Below are 21322 nucleotides of genomic sequence, written 5' to 3'. Positions count from 1 at the left end.
TTTTGACATGTCCCGAGATTGTGAAAGGTGCTACATGACGGCAAGTCTTTGTTTCTTTATTACTGCCACTGTGACAAAGAAGCTTCAGTTTGTAGTTCATTCAACCGTTCTACAGCCAAAGCTTTGTGCTTGATGATGTTACCCATGTTCAGAATACTTCAATATCCTTCTCTATGAAGTGTCTCAACAAAGGTGTCATTTCAAATCAGTAGTGATACCAATTGATGGTGACCTGATGCTTGCTATCTGGTGGGCCTACCGCCTTGACTTTAATAAGAGCAGTGGGAAGTGCCCTCTTCTTCAAAGGCCTGTTGCCATATTTGGTTGCAGAACAGTCTTTTGATGCAGCAATTGCTTAGTTTAGACACCTATTTTAAAAAAGTATTCTTTGATGACAAATTTCAGTAGCATAAGCAATCGATCCAGGTCTCCACCTGAAAGAAAAAATTCCACATCATTCTCTTGGACAGAAGTCTCTCTGGAACAGTGCTTACCTTTTAAGTTGGCTCCAAGTATTACACTACAATACCCTGAAATCCACACAAAAGTCCAGGTTTTATTGGCCAGTTTTTCTCCACACCTTTCCTGAAGGTCTTCTGGCTGAGGTAGAGTTCTGTGAGCATCAGGAGCCCTCAGGTTTGTCCCCCAGGTGGCTATCCTGCATCTGTGAGCCTAGACATCAAAGAGAGGTTCTATCTTTCTTTCTTCCTTTAAGACGCTCCTTAAAATCTACCCCTTAGATCAAACTTATGGCCATCTGCCCTAATATCACTTTATGTGGCTTGGTGTCTAATTTTGCTATATAATACTCTTGTGAAGTGCCTTGGGAAGTTTACATTAAAGGTACTATAGAAATGTAAGTTGTTCTTGTTATTTGACTTTACAAGGCAACCTTATCCTCACTCGACATCCGTTCACATGCAATTTCCACTGAATATTAATCCAGAACAGGAAGTTGTGCTTCTGTTTTTCCACCCTAGCTCTTTAGTAGCTCATTTACTGCCTTGGTTAAAATCAGTTCACATTACCAGGGACCTTCTGATGTGTGCGTCTTGGTATTACACTGTTTTATAAATACATAAAGAGCAAGAGGATAATTAAGGAAAGAGCAGGGCCTATTACAGAACAAAAAAGTAACCTGTATGTGGAGGCAGAAGACGTGGACATGGTTCTTAATGATTACTCTGTGCCTATCTTCACAAAAGTGGGGATGATGCAGACATTGTAGTTAAGGAGGAACCTGAAATATTGGATGGAATAACCATAGTGAGAGATGAAATATTAAGGGGTTTAGTATCTTTGAAAGTAGATAAGCTGCCAGACCTTAAGAGAAGCAAGGGAGGGAATAGCAGAGGCTCTGATCATAATTTTTCAATCCTGTCTGGTTATAGGCATGGCGCCTGAGGACTGTGTTGTTTAAGAAGGGTGAAGGAATAGACCGAGTAATTACAGGCCAGTCAGCCTAACCTCGGTGGTCGACAAACTATTGGTAAAAATTCTGAAGGACAATATAAATCATTTAGAAAGGTACAAATTGGTCAAGGACAGTCAACATGGATTTGTTAAGGGATGGTCGCGTCTGAAGAACTTGATTAAATTTTTTTTAAGAGGTAACAAGGAGAGTCAATGGGCAGCATGTTTGATGAGGTCTGTATGGATTTTCGCAAGACTTTTGACAAAATCCCAGATGGCAAACTGTCAAAAAATAAAAGCCTACAGGAGCCAAGAGGAAGTGGCAAGTTGGATCCAAAATTGGCTTAGTGGCAAGAAAGGTAAAGGTTAACAAGTGTTAACAATGCTATTTCCAGTGTGGTTCCGCAGGCCTTGTCCTAGGTCCCTTGCTTTTCATGATCACTGACTTAGACTTAACAGTAGGAGGAACGATTAAGAAGTTTAAGATGATACAAAAATTTGCCCAGAGGTTGATAGTGAGAAAGCAAGCTGTAGACTGCAGGAAGATATCAATGGGCAAGTCAGGTGGGCTGAAAAGTGGCAAATGGAATTCACTCCGGAGAAGTGTGAAGTAATGCATTTGGGGAGAGAAAACAAGGCAAGGGAATACACAATAAATGATAGAATACTGAGAAGTGTTGAAGAAGAGAGAGACCTGGGAGTGCATGTCCACAGCTCCCTGAAGATAGCAGGATAGGTAGATAAGGTGGTTAAGAAGGCAAACAAGATACTTTCCTTTATTAGCTGTGGCACAGAATATAAGAGCAAGGAAGTTATGCTAGAACTGTATAAAACACTAACTAGGCCACAACTAGAGTGCTGTGTATAGTCCTGGTCACTGCCTTACAGGAAGGGCGTGATCGCATTAGAAAGGGTACACAGTAGATTAATGAGGATGTTGCCAGGATTGGAGAATTTTAGCTATGCAGAATGATTGGATAAGCTGGGTTGTTTTCTTTGGAACAGAAGAGATTGACAGTTAATTGAGGTGTATAAAATTATGAGGGGCCTAGATAGAGTGGACAGGAAGGACCTATTTCCCTGAGCACAGAGATCAATAACAGGGGGCAATAATATAAAGAAATTGGTAGAAGGATTAGAGAGGACTTGAGAAGAATTTCCTTCACCCGGGTCTGGAACTCACTGCCTGAAAGGGTTGTTGAGGTAAAAACCCTCATCGCATTTAAAAGTACTTAGATATGCATTTGAAGTGCTGTAACCTACAAGGCTACAGATCAAGAGCTGGAAAGTGTGGTTACGCTGGATAGCTCTTGGTCGGATGGCAAGGACATGGGCCAAATGGCCTCCTTCTGTGCTGTAAATTTGTGATTCCATGATTCGTCAGTACTTTTACTCAAAAGGCCATCAGGAGAGCACAGAGAGTTGGTGGAAAATCAGCCATGATTCAGTGGCCTTTCACCAAGACTTCTTACTTCACCCCTTACTTCTATGCAAATTGATACAGGTTGTACTTGAAAATTGATGGGTGCTTGGTCAGGTTTATTGACTGAGGAAAATTATCTCATGTAATCATTTTAATGCAGCCCATCCCAATGTCAACCGACAACAATGCAGGAGAGAAGTGCACCTTTACCTGAAAGAATGAGGCTGGTACTTGACTGAAACTAGTTCACTGTTCAGCCTTCGTCTGTTGTAGGATTTCCTGGCAGCTTCTGTACACCTGGGATAAACAGTCCAGACGTGGTTTTGCACTCTTAAAGTAGAAAGATGAGTACTGTTTAAAAACCTGAGCATTTCCTTCCTCTCCTCAAGCCACTCCTGGTGGCTGTTAGCTGCACTTACCGCCTGCTCTGGCCTCGAGTGAACATTTTCTCCTTATTAGACATGTTTTCAGCTTTGCTGGAACATGCCAGCCAGTTATCAACCTATCACTTCCTTACACAACTGACAAATCCTTCCCTGTCAAAACTAATCTTTTACTAAGCTGACAGATGTGATGCTCAGAATTCAGACTGTAAGTCATCATAGTCCATATCCCATTGGTCACAGCTCTCAGCCAACACATGCATTACTGGGTCTGTATGCACAGTATGTCAGCATGCTGCTGGAACTGGTATATAGTGAGAGAGAGAGAGAGAGATCAGCAACTAAAACCACAGAAAAGAGGAGGGACAGAAAGATCACAAGGCCATAATGAGAGAGTTTAGCAGTCTAAACCACAGACAGAGAGAGAGAGAGAGCAACGAGAGGAAAGAGAGAGATCACCAATTAGGTTACACAGAGACATAAAGAGAGAAAAAGAGAGAAAAAGAGAGTGAGTGATGAAAGCAAGATCATCAACCAAGTCACAGAGAGAGTGAGGGAGAGAAATCACCAACAGCTCAGAGAGAGCAGAGAGGCCAACTGGCCACATTGAGAAAGATAATGCAATATCACCAACTACAGAAAGAAAGAGAGACATGGAGAATACAGGAGAGAGAGTGCTGGACAGAGAGAGATGGATAGGCAGAGAAAAAACAAGCAAGAGAGAGACAGAGAAAGAAAGCATTTGCAAATGCAACAATATATGTGCCAGCTTCGAACATTCGCAAAACTTGAACAACAGCTCCCCACTCCCCTATTTAATCTGGCCCCCTTACCCCACACCATTTCAAGCTGGAATTCTTCGATTCCCTTCCCCCACCATTCACCATCGCCATCGGTTCCAACCGCCATCGGTTCCAACATATATTAATAAATAAAATGGTCTTCCTCAGTAAAGTTGATAAGTATCAGAAACGTTAACGTCAGCTCCTCGAATACACTACCTGGAGTAATACTGAGCCAAATAGTCCGCATGATCCCAGGTTTGACCGTCATTCTGTGTTGAGTGTATCTCAGCCAGGCTGGGTGAAGACAATATTGGGCTCAGCTATTATGTTCCATGCCTCGAGAATCAGAAGATTATGGGATAAAGCCCCATTCCAGACGCTTGAGCACAAAATCTAGGCTGACACTCCAGTCTGGCACTGAGGGAGTACTGTACTGCAGGAGGTTCTGCCTTTTAGGCAGACATAAAAAAATCCTACAGCACTATTCAAGGAAGAGGAGGGGAGTTCTCACTGCTGCCCTGCCCAATATTTATCCCTCAACCAACATCACCAAAATGAATATCTGGTCATTATCACAGAGCAGATTGTGGGATCTTGCTGTGTGCAAATTGGTTGCTGCATTTCCTACATTAGAACAGTGCCTGAAAAGCACTTTGCGATGTCCTGAGGTTGTGAAAGACATTGCATAAATGCAAATGATTTCCTCTTTGGTTGAATAGTCGCTGACATTCATCTGCATGTCTCGCTGGTGAATGATGTCCAATTGGGCAGTACAGTGACCACAGCTAGAGCTGCAAGTAGTTTAGTGTACCAGGACAGGATGGAGGAGGAGGAAAACCACCAGAGATCAGCAACCAGCGACCACTCCCCCACCGCACTGGACGAAGACAAGGCCACACTTGGTTGCTATCCCCTTCACAGTTCAACAGCCCACTGACGATCACCCTGTGGGCTTACACACAAGGTGAGTGAGGTGCGGGAGAGATGTCAGCTCCTCGGGGAAATGTGCCCGAGCAAGAGCAAGGAGAGATGGGAAATATTGCACAGGCAAATCAATGCATAAAGAGTTTGACCTGCATTTATTACAAAGCCGATTCCTAGTATTGTAGATGATGGTGCGGTAGGATGGCAGGGGATGGGGGGAGGAGAGGAAGGGGACAGGGATGGAGAAATCAGTTACTCACAACCATTTGATATTACTGTGATTTACCTGGAACACTGGTACTACCTCTGACACTCCTCTGGGGTTCCCTGGGTCGATCAGCAGGATACACAGGTAGTAGATAACCTTCTGCTACAAGGAAGAAACAAAGGGTTTTATACAATAAACTTTGTCACTTCTCACCAATTTTCTCCCAGCCTCTCTCAAACCCAATGACCCCTTTTTATTTCATTTCATTTTTGGGATCACTGGCAAGTCCAGCATTGTATTACCCAGTTACCCTTGTGAAGGTGGTAGTGAGCCTTCATCTGGAACTACTGCAGTCCACCTGGTGAAGATACTCCCATAGTTGTTGCAGCTGCATTCATCCAGACAAGTGAAGAGCATTTCATCACACCTCTGACTTCTGACTCATAGGTACACGAGAGGCTTTGGGGAATTAGGAGGTGAGCCACACACTACAGAATACCTGCTCTGGTAGCCATCGCATTTACCTGGTTGGTCCAGTTGAGTTTCTGGTCAATAGTAACCCCCAGGATGTTGATGACGGGGATTCAGTGATGGTAATGTTATTGAATCTCAAGGAAATATGGTTCGCCTCTCTCACATTGGAGATGGCCAATACCTGGCATGAATGTTCCTTGCCACTGATTAGCCCAAGCCTGAATGTTGTCCAGGTCTTGCTGCATACGGGCATGGATCACTTCATTATCTGAGGAATTATGAATGGAACTGAACACTGTACAATCATCAGCAAACATGCTCACTTCTGAGCTTAAAATGGAGGGAAGGTCATTGATGAAGCAGTCTAGGCCACTACCCTGAGGAACTCCTGCAGTGATGATCTGGGGCTAAGATCATTGGCCTCCAACAACAACAACGTATAATTGATATAGAACCTTTAACGTAGTAAAGTGTACAAAGGTGCTTTACAGAGACATTACCAAACAAATTTTGATCAAACAACCATCTTACTTTGCCCTAGGTATGATCCCAACCACTGCAGTGTTTTCCCTTGATCCCCATTCACTTCAGTTTTACTAGGGCTCCTCAATGCCACACTTGGTTGAGTGCTGCCTTGATATCTAGGGCAGTCAGTCACCTCAACTCTGGTATTCCACTCTTCTGTCCATATTTAGACCAAGGCCTTGCCTCCAGTTCTTCCACCCACCATATGAGCTGAAAGGGCCTTTACAATTCAAGAACACTGCTAGGTTTCGACTTCCGTCTCCGGGAGCAGCAGGCTCAGAATAATCATTCACTACCAGTTGTGGCAATAGATTATGGACCTGAAACATTTAATCCTATGTTTCTCTCCACAGATACTGCTGAGTGCTGTTTCTGTTTCGAAGTAACACAGAGGCCAGCTCGACAGAGTATCACTTCTACAGAATACTTATCTCGTGAATTTGGTGAGTGAGAGAATTCAGCGCAGGAAGGGCAGAGGTGCTGTTCTGGTCTTTTACTAAATAAGGAGTGGTCTGAGAGAGGGAGAGGGAGACAGCAAAACCTGAGAGCTGAGGGCTAAAGGCATTAATTAGGTGAGCAGGTAGGTGATTGGTTGGTGTGTTTTACTTTTTTTCTGTAAACTAGGGCAGCAATTTAAACTAGGACTGGGGAGATACAAGTGCTGTAGGAAATTTATAGCTTCACTAATTATACCACTTAACTACAAATATTCACTGAGTGATATTTCAAATGAGGTGAAGCTGCAGCATGTGGGAGCTGGTGGACACCAGTGTGATCGACAGCAACCACATCTGCAGCCAGTGTCTGCAGCTCGAGGAACTTCAGCTCAGGATTGGAGCTGGAGTCTGAGCTTCTGACACTGCGATCCATGAGGGAGGAGAAAGTTACCTGGGCACTTTGCTCCAGGAGGCAGTCACAACCCTTAGCTTAAGTACTTCAGATTTGGTTGTGGTCAGGGACAGGAGGGTGTGACTATAAGTGAGGCAGGTATGGGGATCCAGAAGGTAGCACCGGAGGAGCCTCATCCCTCGCACATGTCCAACTGGTATGAGGTTCTTTCAGCTTGTGTGGACAAGAGCAGGAACTGCAGGGAGGATGAGCAAACTGACCACAGCACCATGCTGCAGGAGGCCATTCAAGGAACAAAGAACAGTACAGCACAGGAACAGGTCATTTGGCCCTCCAAGCCTGCACCGATCTTGATGCCTGTCTAAACTAAAACCTTCTGCACTTCCGGGGTCCGTATCCCTCTATTCCCTTCCTATTCATGTATTTATCAAGATGCCTCTTAAACGTCGCTATCGTCCTGCTTCCACCACCTCCCCCGGCAGCAAGTTCCAGGCACTCAACACCCTCTGTGTAAAGAACTTGCTTCGCATATCCCCTCTAAACTTTGCCCCTCGCGCCTTAAACCTATGTCCCCTAGTAACTGACTCTTCCACCCTGGGAAAAAGCTTCTGACTATCCACTCTGTCCATGTCGCTTATAACTTTGTAAACCTCTATCATGTTGCCCCTCCACCTCCGTCATTCCAATCCGAGTTTATCCAGCCTCTCCTCATAGCTAATGCCCTCCAGACAAGGCAACATCCTGGTAAACCTCTTCTGGACCCTCTCCAAAGCCTCCACATACTTCTGGTAATGTGGCGACCAGAATTGCACGCAATATTCTAAGTGTGGCCTAACTAAGGTTCTGTACAGCTGCAGCATGTCTTGCCAATTTTTATACTCTATGCCCCGACCGATGAAGGCAAGCATGCCATATGCCTTCTTGACTACCTTATCCACATGCGTTGCCACTTTCAGTGACCTGTGAACCTGTACGCCCAGATCTCTCTGCCTGTCAATATTCCGAAGGGTTCTGCCATTTACTGTATACTTCCCACCTGTATTAGATCTTCCAAAATGCATTACCTGACATTTGTCCGAATTAAACTCCATCTGCCATTTCTCCGCCCAAGTCTCCAACCGACCTACATCCTGCTGTATCCTCTGACAATCCTCATCACTATCCGCAACTCCACCAACCTTTGTGTCGTCCGTAAACTTACTAATCAGACCAGCTACGTTTTCCTCCAAATCGTTTATATATACTACAAACAGCAAAGGTCCCAGCATTGATCCCTGCGGAACACCACTAGTCACAGCCCACCATTCAGAAAAGCACCCTTCCACTGCTACCCTCTGTCTTCCATGACAGAGCCAGTTCTGTATCCATCTTGCCAGCTCACCTCTGATCCCGTGTGACTTCACCTTTTGTACCAGTCTGCCATGAGGGTCCCTGTCAAAGGCTTTACTGAAGTCCATGCAGACAACATCCACTGCCCTTCCTTCATCAATCTTCTTCGTCACTTCCTCAAAAAACTCAATCAAGTTAGTGAGATACGACCTCCCCTTCACAAAACCATGCTGCCTCTCGCTAATAAGTTTGTTTGTTTCCAAATGGAAGTAAATCCTGTCCCGAAGAATCCTCTCTAATAACTTCCCTACCACTGACGTAAGGCTCACCGGCCTATAATTTCCTGGATTATCCTTGCTACCCTTCTTAAACAAAGGAACAACACTGGCTATTCTCCAGTCCTCTGGGACCTCACCTGTAGCCAATGAGGAGAAAAAGATTTCTGTCAAGGCCCCAGCAATTTCCTCCCTTGCCTCCCTCAGTATTCTGGGGTAGATCCCATCAGGCCCTGGGGACTTATCTACCTTAATGCTTTGCAAGACACCCAACACCTCCTCCTTTTTGATAGCGACATGACCCAGACTATCTACACTCCCTTCCCTAGACTCATCATCCACCAAGTCCTTCTCTTTGGTGAATATTGATGCAAAGTACTCATTTAGTACCTCAATTCAAGCTGGGGGAGTAAAAAGGAATGTTCTAGTAGTATGGAACAGTACGGTTAGTGGGATAGATACTGTTCTCTGCAGCCGATGTGAATCCCAAAGGCTGTGTTGACTGCCCAATGCCAGCGTTAAGGACATCTGCTTGGGGCTGGAGAGGAACATGCAGTGGGAGGGGAAGGATCCAGTTATCATAGTCCACGTGGGTACCAATGACATAGGTAGGACTAAGAAAGAGTTTCTGCTAAGGGAGTATGAGCAACTAGGGGCTAAATTAAAAAGCAGAACCACATAAGTAATAATGACTACCTGAGCCACGTGCAAATTGGCATCGGGTAAATAAGATCAGAGAGTTGAATGCATGGCTCAAAGATTGGTGTGGGAGAAATGGGTTTCAATTCATGTGGCACTGGCACTGGGGAAAGAAGGATCCAGGATCCAGTAAACTAGCAAGAAATATAACAGATAGTAAGAACTTCTACATGTATATAAAAAGAGAGCAGCTAAAGTAAACACTGGTCCCTTACAGAATGAGCCTGGAGAATTAATAACGGGTAACAAGGAAATGGAAGAGACTTTGAACAAGTATTTTGATTCTATCTTCACAGTAGAAGACACAAAAAGCATCCCTGGAATAGTAGCAAATCAAGGGGCAAAAGGGAGGGAGGAACTTGAAACAATCACTATTAGAGAAAAAGTACTAGGAAAACTAATGAGACTAAAGGCTGACAAGTCCCCTGGTTCTGATGGCCTGCATCCAAAGGTCTTAAAAGAAGTGGCTACAGAGATAGTGGATGCATTAGTTGTAATCTTCCAAAATTCTCTAGAGTCTAGAAAAGTGCCAGCGGAAAACCGCAAATGTAATTTTTATTTTATTTATTCATGGGATGTGGGCGTCACTGGCTAGGTCAGCATTTATTGCCCATCCCTAATTGCCCTTGAGAAGGTGGTGGTGAACTGTCTTCTTGAACCGCTGCAGTCCATGTGGGGTAGGTACACCCACAGTGCTGTTAGGAAGGGAGTTCCAGGATTTTGACCCAGCGACAGTGAAGGAACGGCGATATAGTTCCAAGTCAGGATGGTGTGGGCATGGAGGGGAACTTGCAGGTGGTGGTGTTCCCATGCATTTTCTGCTCTTGTTTATTTATTTATTTTTTATTTTTAAAATTTATTTAGAGATACAGCACTGAAACAGGCCCTTCGGCCCACCGAGTCTGTGCCGACCAAGAACCACCCATTTATACTAACCCTACAGTAATCCCATATTCCCTACCACCTACCTACACTAGGGGCAATTTACAATGGCCAATTTACCCATCACCTGCAAGTCTTTGGCGATGGGAGGAAACCGGAGCACCCGGCGAAAACCCACACGGTCACAAGGAGAACTTGTAAACTCTGCACAGGCAGTACCCAGAATTGAACCCGGGTCCCTGGAGCTGTGAGGCTACGGTGCTAACCACTGCGCCACTGTGCCGCCCTTGTCCCTCTAGGTGGTACAGGTCGTGGGATTGGTAGGTGCTGTCTAAGGTGCGTTGCTGCTGTGCATCTTGTAGACGGTACACACAGCTGCCACTGTGCAGATGGTGGAGGGAGTGAATGTTGGCAGATGGGGTGCCAATCAAGCGGGCTGCTTTGTCCTGGATGATGTCAAGCTTCTTGAGTTTTCTTGGAGCTGCACCCATCCAGGCAAGTGGAGAGTATTCCATCACACTCCTGACTTGTGCCTTGTAGATGGTGGACAGGCTTTGGGGAGTCAGGAGGTAAGTTGCTCGCCGCACGATTCCTAGTCTCTGACCTGCTCTTGTAGCCATGGTATTTATATGGCTACTCCAGTTCAGTTTCTGGTCAATGGTAACCTCCAGAATGTTGATAATGGGGGATTCAGCGATGGTAATGCCTTTGAATATCAAGGGGAGATGGTTAGATTCTATCTTGTTGGAGATGTTCATTGCCTGGCACTTGTGCGGTGTGAATGTTACTTGACATTTATCAGCCCAAGCCTGGATATTGTCCGGGTCTTGCTGTATTTCTACACGGACTGCTTCAGTATCTGAGGAGTTGCAAATGGTGCTGAACATTGTGCAATCATCAGCGAATATGCCCACTTCTGACCTTATGATTGAAGGAAGGTCATTGATGAAGCAGCTGAAGATGATTGGGCCAAGGACACTACCCTGAGGAACTCCTGCAGTGATGTCCTGCAGCTGAGATGATTGACCTCCAACAACCACAACCATCTTCCTTTGTGCTATATATGACTCCAACCAGTGGAGAGTTTTCCCCCTGATTCCCATTCACACCAGTTTTGCTCGGGCTCCTTGATGCCATACTCGGTCAAATGGTGCCTTGATGTCAAGGGCAGTCACTCTCACCTCACCTCTGGAGTTCAGCTCTTTTGTCCATGTTTGAACCAATCAAGAAAGGAGGGAGACAGAAATCGTGAAACTATAGGCCAGTTAGCCTAACATCTGTCATTTGGAAAATGCTGGAATCCATTATTAAGGAAGTAGTAGCAAGACATTTAGAAAATTATAATTCAATCAGTCAGTCAATGTAGTTTTATGAACGGGAAATAGTGTTTGACAAATTTATTAAGAGTTCTTTGAGGATGTAACAAGCAGGGTGGATAAAGGGGAACCAACAAACGCAGTGTATTTGGATTTCCAAAAGGCATTTGATAAGGAGCCACATAAAAGCTCATGGTGTTGGGGGTAATATATTAGCATAGCTAGAGGATTGACTGACTAACAGGAAACAGAGTCGGGATAAATGGATATTTTCAGGCTGGCAAACTGTCACTAGTGGAATGCCACAGGGCTCAGTGCTGGGGCCTCAACTATTTACAATCTATATTAATGACTTGGATGAAGGGACTGAGTGTATTGTAGCCAAATTTGTTGACGATACAAAGATAGGTAGGAAAGCAAGTTGTAAGGAGGATGCAAAGAGTCTGCAAAGGGATATAGATAGGTTAAGTGAGTGGGCAAAAATTGGCAGATGGAGTATAATGTGGGAAAATGTGAGGTTATCCACTTTAGTAGCAAGAATAGAAAAGCTGAATATTATTTAAATGGAGAGAGACTACAGGATACGGCGGTACAGAGGGATCTGGATGTCCTTGTACATGAATCACAAAAGTTAGCATGCAGGTGCAGCAAGAGATTAGGAAGGCAAATGGAATGTTGACCTTTATTGCAAGGGGTATAGAATATACAAGTAGGGAAGTTTGCTACAACTGTACAGGGCATCGGTGAGATCACACCTAGAGTAATGTGCACAGTTTTAGTCTCCTTATTTAAGGTGGGATATACTTGCAATGGAGGCAGTTCACAGAAGGTTCACTGGGTTGATTCCTGAGATGAAGGCTTAAGAGGAAAAGTTGAACAGGTTGGGATTACACCCATTGGAGTTTAGAGCAACGAGCAGTGGTCTCATTGAAACATAGAAGATTCTGAGGGGGTTTGACATGGTAGATGCTGAAAAGATGTTTCCCCTCGTGAGCGAATCTTGAACGAGGGGCAGTTTCAGAATAAAGGGTCTCCCATTTAAGATGAGGAGGAATTTCTTCCCTCAGAGGGTCATTAATCTTTGGAATTTTCTACCCCAGAGAGCAGTGGAGGCTGGGGCATTGAATATATTCAAAGCCAAGTTAGAGGGATTTTTGATCTACAAGGGGGAGGGGGGTCAAGGGTTATGGGGGGCAGGCAGGAAAGTGGAGTTGAGGCCACGACCAGGTCAGCCATCATCTTATTGAATGGAAGAGCAGGCTCAAGGGGCCAAACAGCCTACTCCTGCTCCTATTATGTTCAGATTTCCAGTAGCTGCAGTATTTTAGAATGATATAGTGCAGAAGGGGCCATTCAGCCCATTCTGTCTGTGCTATCCCATTAGTATTTATCCAATTCCCTTTTGCTTCATACCCCCTCCGCCACACACAGAATAATCATTCTCCTTCCCCCTTGAGTTTTCTCATTTTTAAATAATTTCTCTTCGATCATTCTCTTAAAATAATCCATCATAGAACTCTCTGGAGGTTGGGCTTGCTTATCTTCCCCTTTTACCGGTTTGATTTTTTGAAAATATATTTTTCACCTCCTACACAATTCTATTTCTGTTCTGACACTCTGACAAGATCTTCCTTGCCTGCCTCCCCCCTAGCCCCATCTGCCACCTCCTGTCACATTCCAGCTCTACCCTCCAGGGTCCTTCCTTCCACCTGCTTAGCCTTACCCCAGTCTTTTTCAATGAAGAACTGCTTATTAATTTAATCATCTTTTAGATTTACATGTTTTTTCAATGTATACATATATCAGCATCTTTAATTGATATATTTTATCATTTTAATATTTACTAATCTTTCATGGCTCAATTTTAAATTTTCAATTCATAGATATTCAATAAATTTAAATATATATCAATTAATTCAGAAGCCAAATACTGTGGATGCTGGAAATCTGAAATAGAAACAGAAAATGCTAGAAACACTCAGCAGGTGTGGCAGCATCTGTGGAGGGAGAAACAGAATTAATATTTCAGGTCAATGTCACTTCTATGAGGTCAATTACCAGGGGCCACCGATTTAAGGAACATAGGAAGATAGGAAGAGGAGTAGGCCATTCAGTCCCTCGAGCCTGTCCCGCCATTCAATGAGATCATGACTGATCTGCGGCCTAACTCCATAAACCTGCCTTTGGCCCATATCCCTTAATATCTTTGCTTAACAAAAATCTATCTATCTCAGATTTAAAATTAACAACTGTTCTAGCTTCAACTGCTGTTTGTGGGTGAGAGTTCCAAACCTCTACCACCCTTTGCGTGAAGAAGTGCTTCCTAACATCTCTCCTGAACGGTCTGGCCCTAATCTTTAGACTATGCCCCCTAGTTTTAGAATCTCCAACAAGTGGAAATAGTTTATCTTTATCTACCCTGTCTTTTCCTGTTAATATCTTGAAGACTTTGATCAGATCACCCCTTAACCTTCTAAATTCTAGCGAAAACAATTTGTGTAATCTCTTCTCGTAACTTAACCTCCGTAGTCCAGGTATCATTCTTGTAAACCTACGTTGCACTCCCTCCAAGGCCAATATATCCTTCCTAAGGTGTGGTGCCCAGATCTGCTCACAGTACTCCGAGTGGGGTCTAACCAGGGTTTTGTACAGCTGCAGCATAACCTCTGTGTCTTTATACTCCAATCCTCTAGATATAAAGGCTATTATTCCATTAGCCTTTTTGATTATTTTCTGCACTTGCTCGTGGCTTTTTAAAGATCTATGCACCTGAACCCCCAAGTCTCTTTGGACATCCACTGTACTTAACCTCTTCCCATTTAGAAAGTACCCTGCTCTATCCTTTTTGGTCCAAAATGGATAACCTCACACTTGCCCGCATTGAAATCCATCTGCCACAGTTTTGCCCACTCACCTAGTCTGTCAATATCTCTTTGCAATTTTATGCTATCATCTAGACTGTCTACAATGCCGCCTAACTTTGTATCATCAGCAAATTTGGATATATGACTTACTATGCCATCATCCAAGTCATTAATGAATAATGTGAATAATTGAGGCCTCAACACAGATCCCTGCGGGACACCACTACTAGTCACATCCTGCCAATCGGAGTACTTACCCATTATCCTCACTCTCTGTCGCCTACCACTCAACCAACTTCCTAACCATGTCAATAATTTGCCCTCAACTCCATGGGCTTCTACCTTACTTAACAGTCTCTTATGTGGGACTTCATAAAATGCCTTCTGGAAGTCCATATAAATAACATCCATAGACATTCCCCTGTCCACTACCTTAGTCACCTCTTCAAAAAACTCAATGAGATTTGTCAGGCATGACCTTCCCATCATGAATCCATGCTGGCTGTCCCTGATTAACTGAAATTTTTCTAGGTGTTCAGTCACCCTATCCTTGATTATAGACTCCAGCAACTTGCCCACCACAGATGTCAGGCTAACTGGTCTGTAATTTCCTTGGTTCCCCCTTTCACCCTTCTTAAAAAGTGGAGTGACGTGCAACTTTCCAATCCAGAGAGACCACTCCTGAATCTAGGGAACTCTGAAAGACTATAGTTAGGGCATCTACAATGTGCTCGCCTACTTCCTTTAACACCCTCGGATGGAAACCGTCAGGTCCTGGGGATTCCTCACTCTTTAGTTCCATTAATTTCCTTATTACTGATGTTTTACTTACGTTAATTGTATTAAGTCTCTGTCCCCTATCGGCTATTACTGTAAATACTGAGGCAAAGTAATTGTTCAACATGTCTGCCATTTCCCCATTATCAATGACAATATCTCCAGTTTCTTTTATTGGGCCTACATTGCTCTTGACCACCCACTTTCCCTTTATGTAACTATAAAATGTCTTCTTATTGATTTTGATGTCCCTTGCAAGTTTCCTTTCATAATCTCTTTAAGTAGCTCTTATAAGCTGCTTTGTGACCTTTGCTGGTCTTTGTATCGATCCCATTCGGCCAGATCTGTGCTGCGTTTTGCATTTTTGTAAGCCCTTTCTTTTACTTTTATGCAATCCCTAATCTCTTTAGTTGTCCATGGCTGTTTTTTTAATGAAGTGGAGCTTTTTCCTCTCAGGGGTATATACTCGCTCTGTATTTCGTTAAATGTTTCTTTAAATATTCTCCACTGTTCTTCAGTCGTTTGACCCATTAACAGATCTACCCAGTTTACCGTGGACAGTCTCTGTCTCATCCCGGTAAAGTCAGCCTTACCCAAGTCTAAAATTCTAGTAGCTGATTCGTGCTTTTCACTTTCAAACGTTACCTTGAATTCGATCATGTTGTGATCATCAGTTGATAAATGTTCACACACAGTTAGACTAATTAAATTTAACTTATTATTCATAACTAAATCTAATATTGTCTGTCCCCTTGTTACATCTAGGACATATTGCTGTAGGAAACTATCCCGGACACATTCCAGAAATTCACTACCTTACTGATAGGTGCTAGTCTGCCTCTCCCAATCTATGTGTAAGTTAAAATCCCCCATTAATACTACTCTGCCTCAGTTACACACTTGCCTAATTTGTGCATTTATATAATCTAACACCCCAGAACTGCTACCAGGGGGTCTAAAAACAACACCTATTACAGTTTTAGATCTTTTTCTGTTCCTCAGTTCCACCCATAAGGTCTCCACTGGATGCTTTCCCCTCATTATATCCTCCCTCACCAATGAGGTGATATTATTTCTAATCAGTAAGGCTACTCCACCCCCTCTGCCATTTTCCCTGTCCCTCCTGTAAACTTTATAACCAGGTATATTTAATTCCAGTCCCGACCATCCTGCAGCCACGTCTCCACAATGGCCACCACATCATAATTTTCCATTTGAATTTGCGCCTGCAGCTCATCTAGTTTATTTCTTACGCTCCATGCATTTGTATATAGAACTGTTATTTGGACTATATCCCCTAACCTGTCCCTCAGCTCTGATGCTTAATTCGCCTGTTTATTATTTCTCTCTTCTGCTTTAGCCTGTATACTTCTTGCAGTTTGGTAACAATCAGCCTCACCACTAACCTGCACTCCTACCTTCTCCTTTAACTTCCTGTTTTTTCCATGCAACTGAACCTTTAGTTTAAAGCCCTATCCACAGCCCTAGTTATGCGATTTGCCAGGACTCTGGTCCCAGCATGATTCAGGTGGAGCCCGTCCCATCGGAACAGCTACCTCCTTCCCCAGTACTGGTGCCAATGTCCCACGAATTTGAACCCATTTCTCTCACACCAATCTTTGAACCACACATTTACCTCTTTAATCTTATTGACCCTTTGCCAATTTGCTCGTGGCTCAGGTAGTAATCAGAGATTATTACCTTTTTGGTTGTGCTTTTTAATTTAGCCCCTAGCTGCTCATATTCCCTCAGCAGAACCTCTAACCTCGTTCTACCTATATCGTTGGTACCTATGTGGACCACGACAACTGGAGCTTTCCCCTCCCACTCCAAGTTCCTCTGCAACCCAGATGAAATATCCTGAACCCTGGCACCAGGTAGGCAACAGAGCCTTCGGGACTCTCGATCCTGGCCACAGAGAACAGTGTCTATGCCCCTAACTATACTATCCCAATTACGACTACATTTCTCTTTTCTCCCCCCCCACTTGAATGGCTCCCTGTACCACGGTGCTGTGGTCAGTTTGCTCATCCTCCCTACAGTCCCTGCTCTCGTCCACACAGGGAGCAAGAATCTCGAACCTGTTGGACAAGGACAATGGCTGAGGCTCCTGCAGCACTACATCCTGGATCCCTCTACTTGCCTCACTCATAGTCACACCCTCCTATCTCTGACCACTGGCCGAATTCAAGGTAGTTAATCTAAGGGGTGTGACTGCCTCCTGAAACACAGCGTCCAGGTAACTCTCCCCCTCCCTGATCTGTCGCAGTGTCCGAAGCTCAGACTCCAGCTCATCAACTCTGAGCCGGAGTTCCTCGAGCAGCCAACACTTGCTACAGATGTGTTCACCAGGAACCACAATGGGGTCCACCAGCTCCCACATCATGCAGGTACAACACACCTCCTGGCCCTGCATCTCTATTTTATTTAATTAGATTTTAATTTGTTTTTTAAATTTCCAACTGGTCTTTAGTTTTTAATCTGTAAAATATTTTTCCTATTCACCTTTAATCTGAAATCAACTTAGAATAGGTAATTCAAATTAGCAGTTACTTACCAACCAATGAACTTAGGTTTTGCCTGTGATGTCACTGTTATTTTTTCACTCTGTTTTTACTCCCTTAAATTACCCAAAAATTAAGATTATTTACACCAAGAACCTTGATTCCCCCCCCCAAAAAAACACTACTTACTATATTAAAAAAGAACTGTAGACCTTTCTCTTTACTTTCGTTACGAACCCAGCTATTTAGAGTTATTCCCTAACAGCAGTTACTCACCAACCAAGGCGATTAGTAGAAGGATTAGAGGGGACGTGAGGAAAAACTTTTTCACCCAGAGGGTGGTGGGTGTCTGGAATTTGCTGCCCCGATCGGTGGTGAAGGCAGAAACCCTCAATTCTTTTCAAAGGTACCTGGGCCTGCACCTGAAGTGCTATAACCGGCAAGGCTGCGGACCAGGTTCTGGAAGGTGGGATCAGAATGGGTGGTTAGTTTTTTCAGCTGGTACAGACACGATGGGCTGAATGGCCTCTTTCTGTGCTGTAACTTTTCTGTGGTTTCTATGGTCATTTCGTCAAAATTGGAAGCGGTTACAGATTTAACAGATTTTGAGCAAGCGCAGCTGGTGGAATGGAATTTCCTATCTCTGCTGGCCCTGTGTGATGAGATTTGGACAGTCTCAGTGATGGAAGCTCGAGAAACAACGCTTCATCTTTCAATTAGGTGTTTCCCACATTACAATGGTGACTACACTTCAAAAAAAAGTAACTAATGGGCTGTGAAGTGCTTTAGGACACCCAAAGTCACGAAAGGCACTATATAAATGCAAGTTCCTAGCCTGTCCTATCGCACCGTTAAAAAACTTTTTCACTAATTTCAAATGCCCTATTTATTGCAATATCAAAGGCAGGCTAAAGGAAGTGTTAACCTTCCTGATGCAATTCCTCACCAGAACCGACCAGTTCAGACAAAGAATTCTCTCAAATGTTAACCAGTCTCTCATTTTCAGATGCTGTATTTGTGGTTTCTCTACAGCTGAGAGTACCAGTAAATTAAGGAATCATTGCTCCTTGCCTCACTTACCATATAAAAGGCTTCATTGATCACAATATCTTTCACCTTCTTCATCTCAATAAATCTCACGCTCTCTCTGCCTGAGGCATACAAAGTGTTCATCTGGACTCCAACCGAACCAATAATCAGCACCGACTCCTGATCAATTTTAAACAAATGGAGGTGCAGTATCATCCCAAGCAAAGTCACGATGATGGAAGCCGAGAGCACTGAAGTGTTCTGCAAGAAACAATTCACAGGATCAAATGTCAGTTCAGTTTCTGCAACCTGTTCATGAATCCAACTTGAACTCCACTTCAGTAATAAAAACTGGAAATACTCAGCAAGTCAGTTTCTAGTTTTAACCGAAAAGTTAACTGTTTCTCTCTCCACAGATGCTGCCTGACCGGCTGAGTATTTCCAGCATTTTCTGTTTTTATTTCAGATTCCCAGTATTGTGCTTCGGTATTAGTGAACTCCACGTCAGCCTGCACTGCGTGCCCATGACAGTAGTTACACTGTTCTGGTCAGGCTTACTATCACGCCCAAGCAACTTAAGCAAGGGATTGCATTCTGCCATTCTCTCACCTCATGATAATGAACTCACAAATACAAAGGGTCTCTGCATTTCTCTTGCTGGAAAGTGCAGTGGAGATGGGGCTATCCCTCAATCCTTAGTGATGCTAAAAGCACACTATTAAAATTATAAAGACTACATAGGTGGAGATCTAATGGCCGGTGGGTGTGGAGCAAGGAAGAGTCAAATTCCCTCTCAACCTTCTCTTCTCCACGGAGAACAATCCCAGCCTCTCCCCCTCTTTTCTGGAAACATTCTTGTAACTCTTTCCTGCATCCTCTCTAAAGCTTTCACATCCTTCCTAAAGTCTGACTGAGGCTGAAACAATGTTTTATAAAGATCATCAATAACTTTCTGGCTTTTGTACTCTATTTATAACGCCCAGGATCCCTTATGCCTTTTTAACCACTTTCTCAACCTGCCCTGCCATCTGCGATGATTAGTGCACATACATCCCCAGGTCTCCCTATTCCTGCACCCCCTTCTAAATTGCATCCTTTAATTTATATTGCCTCTCCTCATTCTTCCTAACAAAATGTATCATTACACACTTCTCAGCATTAAATTTCATCTGCCACGTGTCTGCCCATTCCAACAGCCTACATCCTCTTGAAGCCAATAACTATCCTCCTCGCAGTTACAATATTTAATAGAGGGGTACAAGATTCTCGGTTGTTCTCCTTACAGAAGAAAAGGCCCATCGAGTCCATGCCAGCTCTCTGCGGAGAAATACAGTAAGTCCCACTCCCCCGCTCACTCCCTGTGACCCTGCAAGTTTATTTCCTTCAAGTGCCCACCAGTTGCTTTTTGAAATCATTGATTGTCTCTGCTTCCACCACCCTTGTGGGCAGTGAGTTCCAGGTCATTACCACTCGCTGAGTACAAAAGTTCTTCCTCACATTCCCCCTGCATCTCTTGCCCAAAACCTTCAATCTGTGTCCCCAAGTCCTTGTATCATCAGTTAATGGGAACAGTTTTTCCTTGTCTAACTTATCTAAGCCTGTTATAATCTTGTACACCTCTATGAAATCTCCCCTCAAATTTCTTTCCTCCAGGGAGAACAACCCCAGCTTCTCCAACCTAACCTTCCAGTTAAAATCCCCCATCCCTGGAACCATTCTGGTAAATCTCCTCTGCACCCTCTCAAGGACCTTCACATCCTTCCTAATATGTGATGCCCAGAACTGGACACAATACTCTAGTTGGGGACTAACCAGAGCTTTATAAAGGTTCAGCATAACTTCCCTGCTTTTGTACTCAATACCTCTACTTATGAAGCCCAAGAACCCATATGCTTTGCTAACCATTTGCTCAAAATGTCCTGCCACCTTCAAAGATCAATGCACATGCACCCCTGCACACTCTTTAGCACTGTGACATTAAGTCTACATTGCCTCTCCCTATTCCTTCTGCCAAAATGCATCATCTCACACTTGTCAGTATTAAATTCCATCTGACACTTGTCTGCCCATTCTGCTAGCCTATCTATGTCCAGTTGCAGGCGGTTTGTATCATTCTCATTGTTTGCCACTCCTCAAAGTTTGGTATCATTGGCAAATTTTGAAATTCTACTCTGTATTCCAAGATCTAAGTCATTTATAAAAAGCAGTGGTCCCAGCACTGACCTTTGGGGAACACCACTGTCTACCATCCTCCAATCTGAAAAACAACCATTTACCATGACTCATTGTTTTCCATCCTTCAGCCAATTTTTTTTATCCAATTGGACACTGGCCCTCCTATTGCATGAGCCACAATTTTGTTAATTAGCCTTTTATGTGATTAATCCACACTTGTTCAAGTGACAGTTAATTTTGTCCCAGATTATCTTTGCTCACAGTTTCCCCACCGCCAAGTTTAATAAATTGACTGGCCTACAGTTGCTGGGCTTATCCTCACCCCCTTTGTGTAAAGTGTAACATCTGCAATTCTCCAGTACTCTGGCACCATCCTGTATCTGAAGAGGATTGGAAAATTATGGCCAGCACTTCCACAATTTCCTCCCTTACATCCCTCAGTATCCTAGGATGCATCCCATCCAGCCCTGGTGACTTATTAACTTTAA

At 43.8% G+C, this 21322-nt stretch overlaps 1 protein-coding gene across 1 annotated transcript in view; it reads right to left on the bottom strand.

Annotated features, from left to right (window-relative positions):
• Nucleotides 1–230: 230 nt before the first annotated feature.
• Nucleotides 231–21322, bottom strand: part of pigh (phosphatidylinositol glycan anchor biosynthesis, class H) — a 26517-nt gene continuing 5425 nt past the window's right edge. The window contains exons 2-5 of the mRNA XM_068039627.1: nt 18711–18920; nt 5215–5298; nt 3047–3166; nt 231–434 (exon numbers count right to left, since the gene is read on the bottom strand). Of these exons, the coding sequence (XP_067895728.1) occupies nt 3083–3166; nt 5215–5298; nt 18711–18920 (378 nt within the window). The 3' untranslated portion in view covers nt 231–434; nt 3047–3082. The remainder of the gene's footprint in view (nt 435–3046; nt 3167–5214; nt 5299–18710; nt 18921–21322) is intronic.

This window comes from Heterodontus francisci, chromosome 9 (genome assembly GCF_036365525.1).
Source record: "Heterodontus francisci isolate sHetFra1 chromosome 9, sHetFra1.hap1, whole genome shotgun sequence".
In the NCBI taxonomy this organism is placed as follows: Eukaryota; Metazoa; Chordata; class Chondrichthyes; order Heterodontiformes; family Heterodontidae; genus Heterodontus; species Heterodontus francisci.
This window is presented reverse-complemented; position numbering and strand designations above follow the sequence as displayed.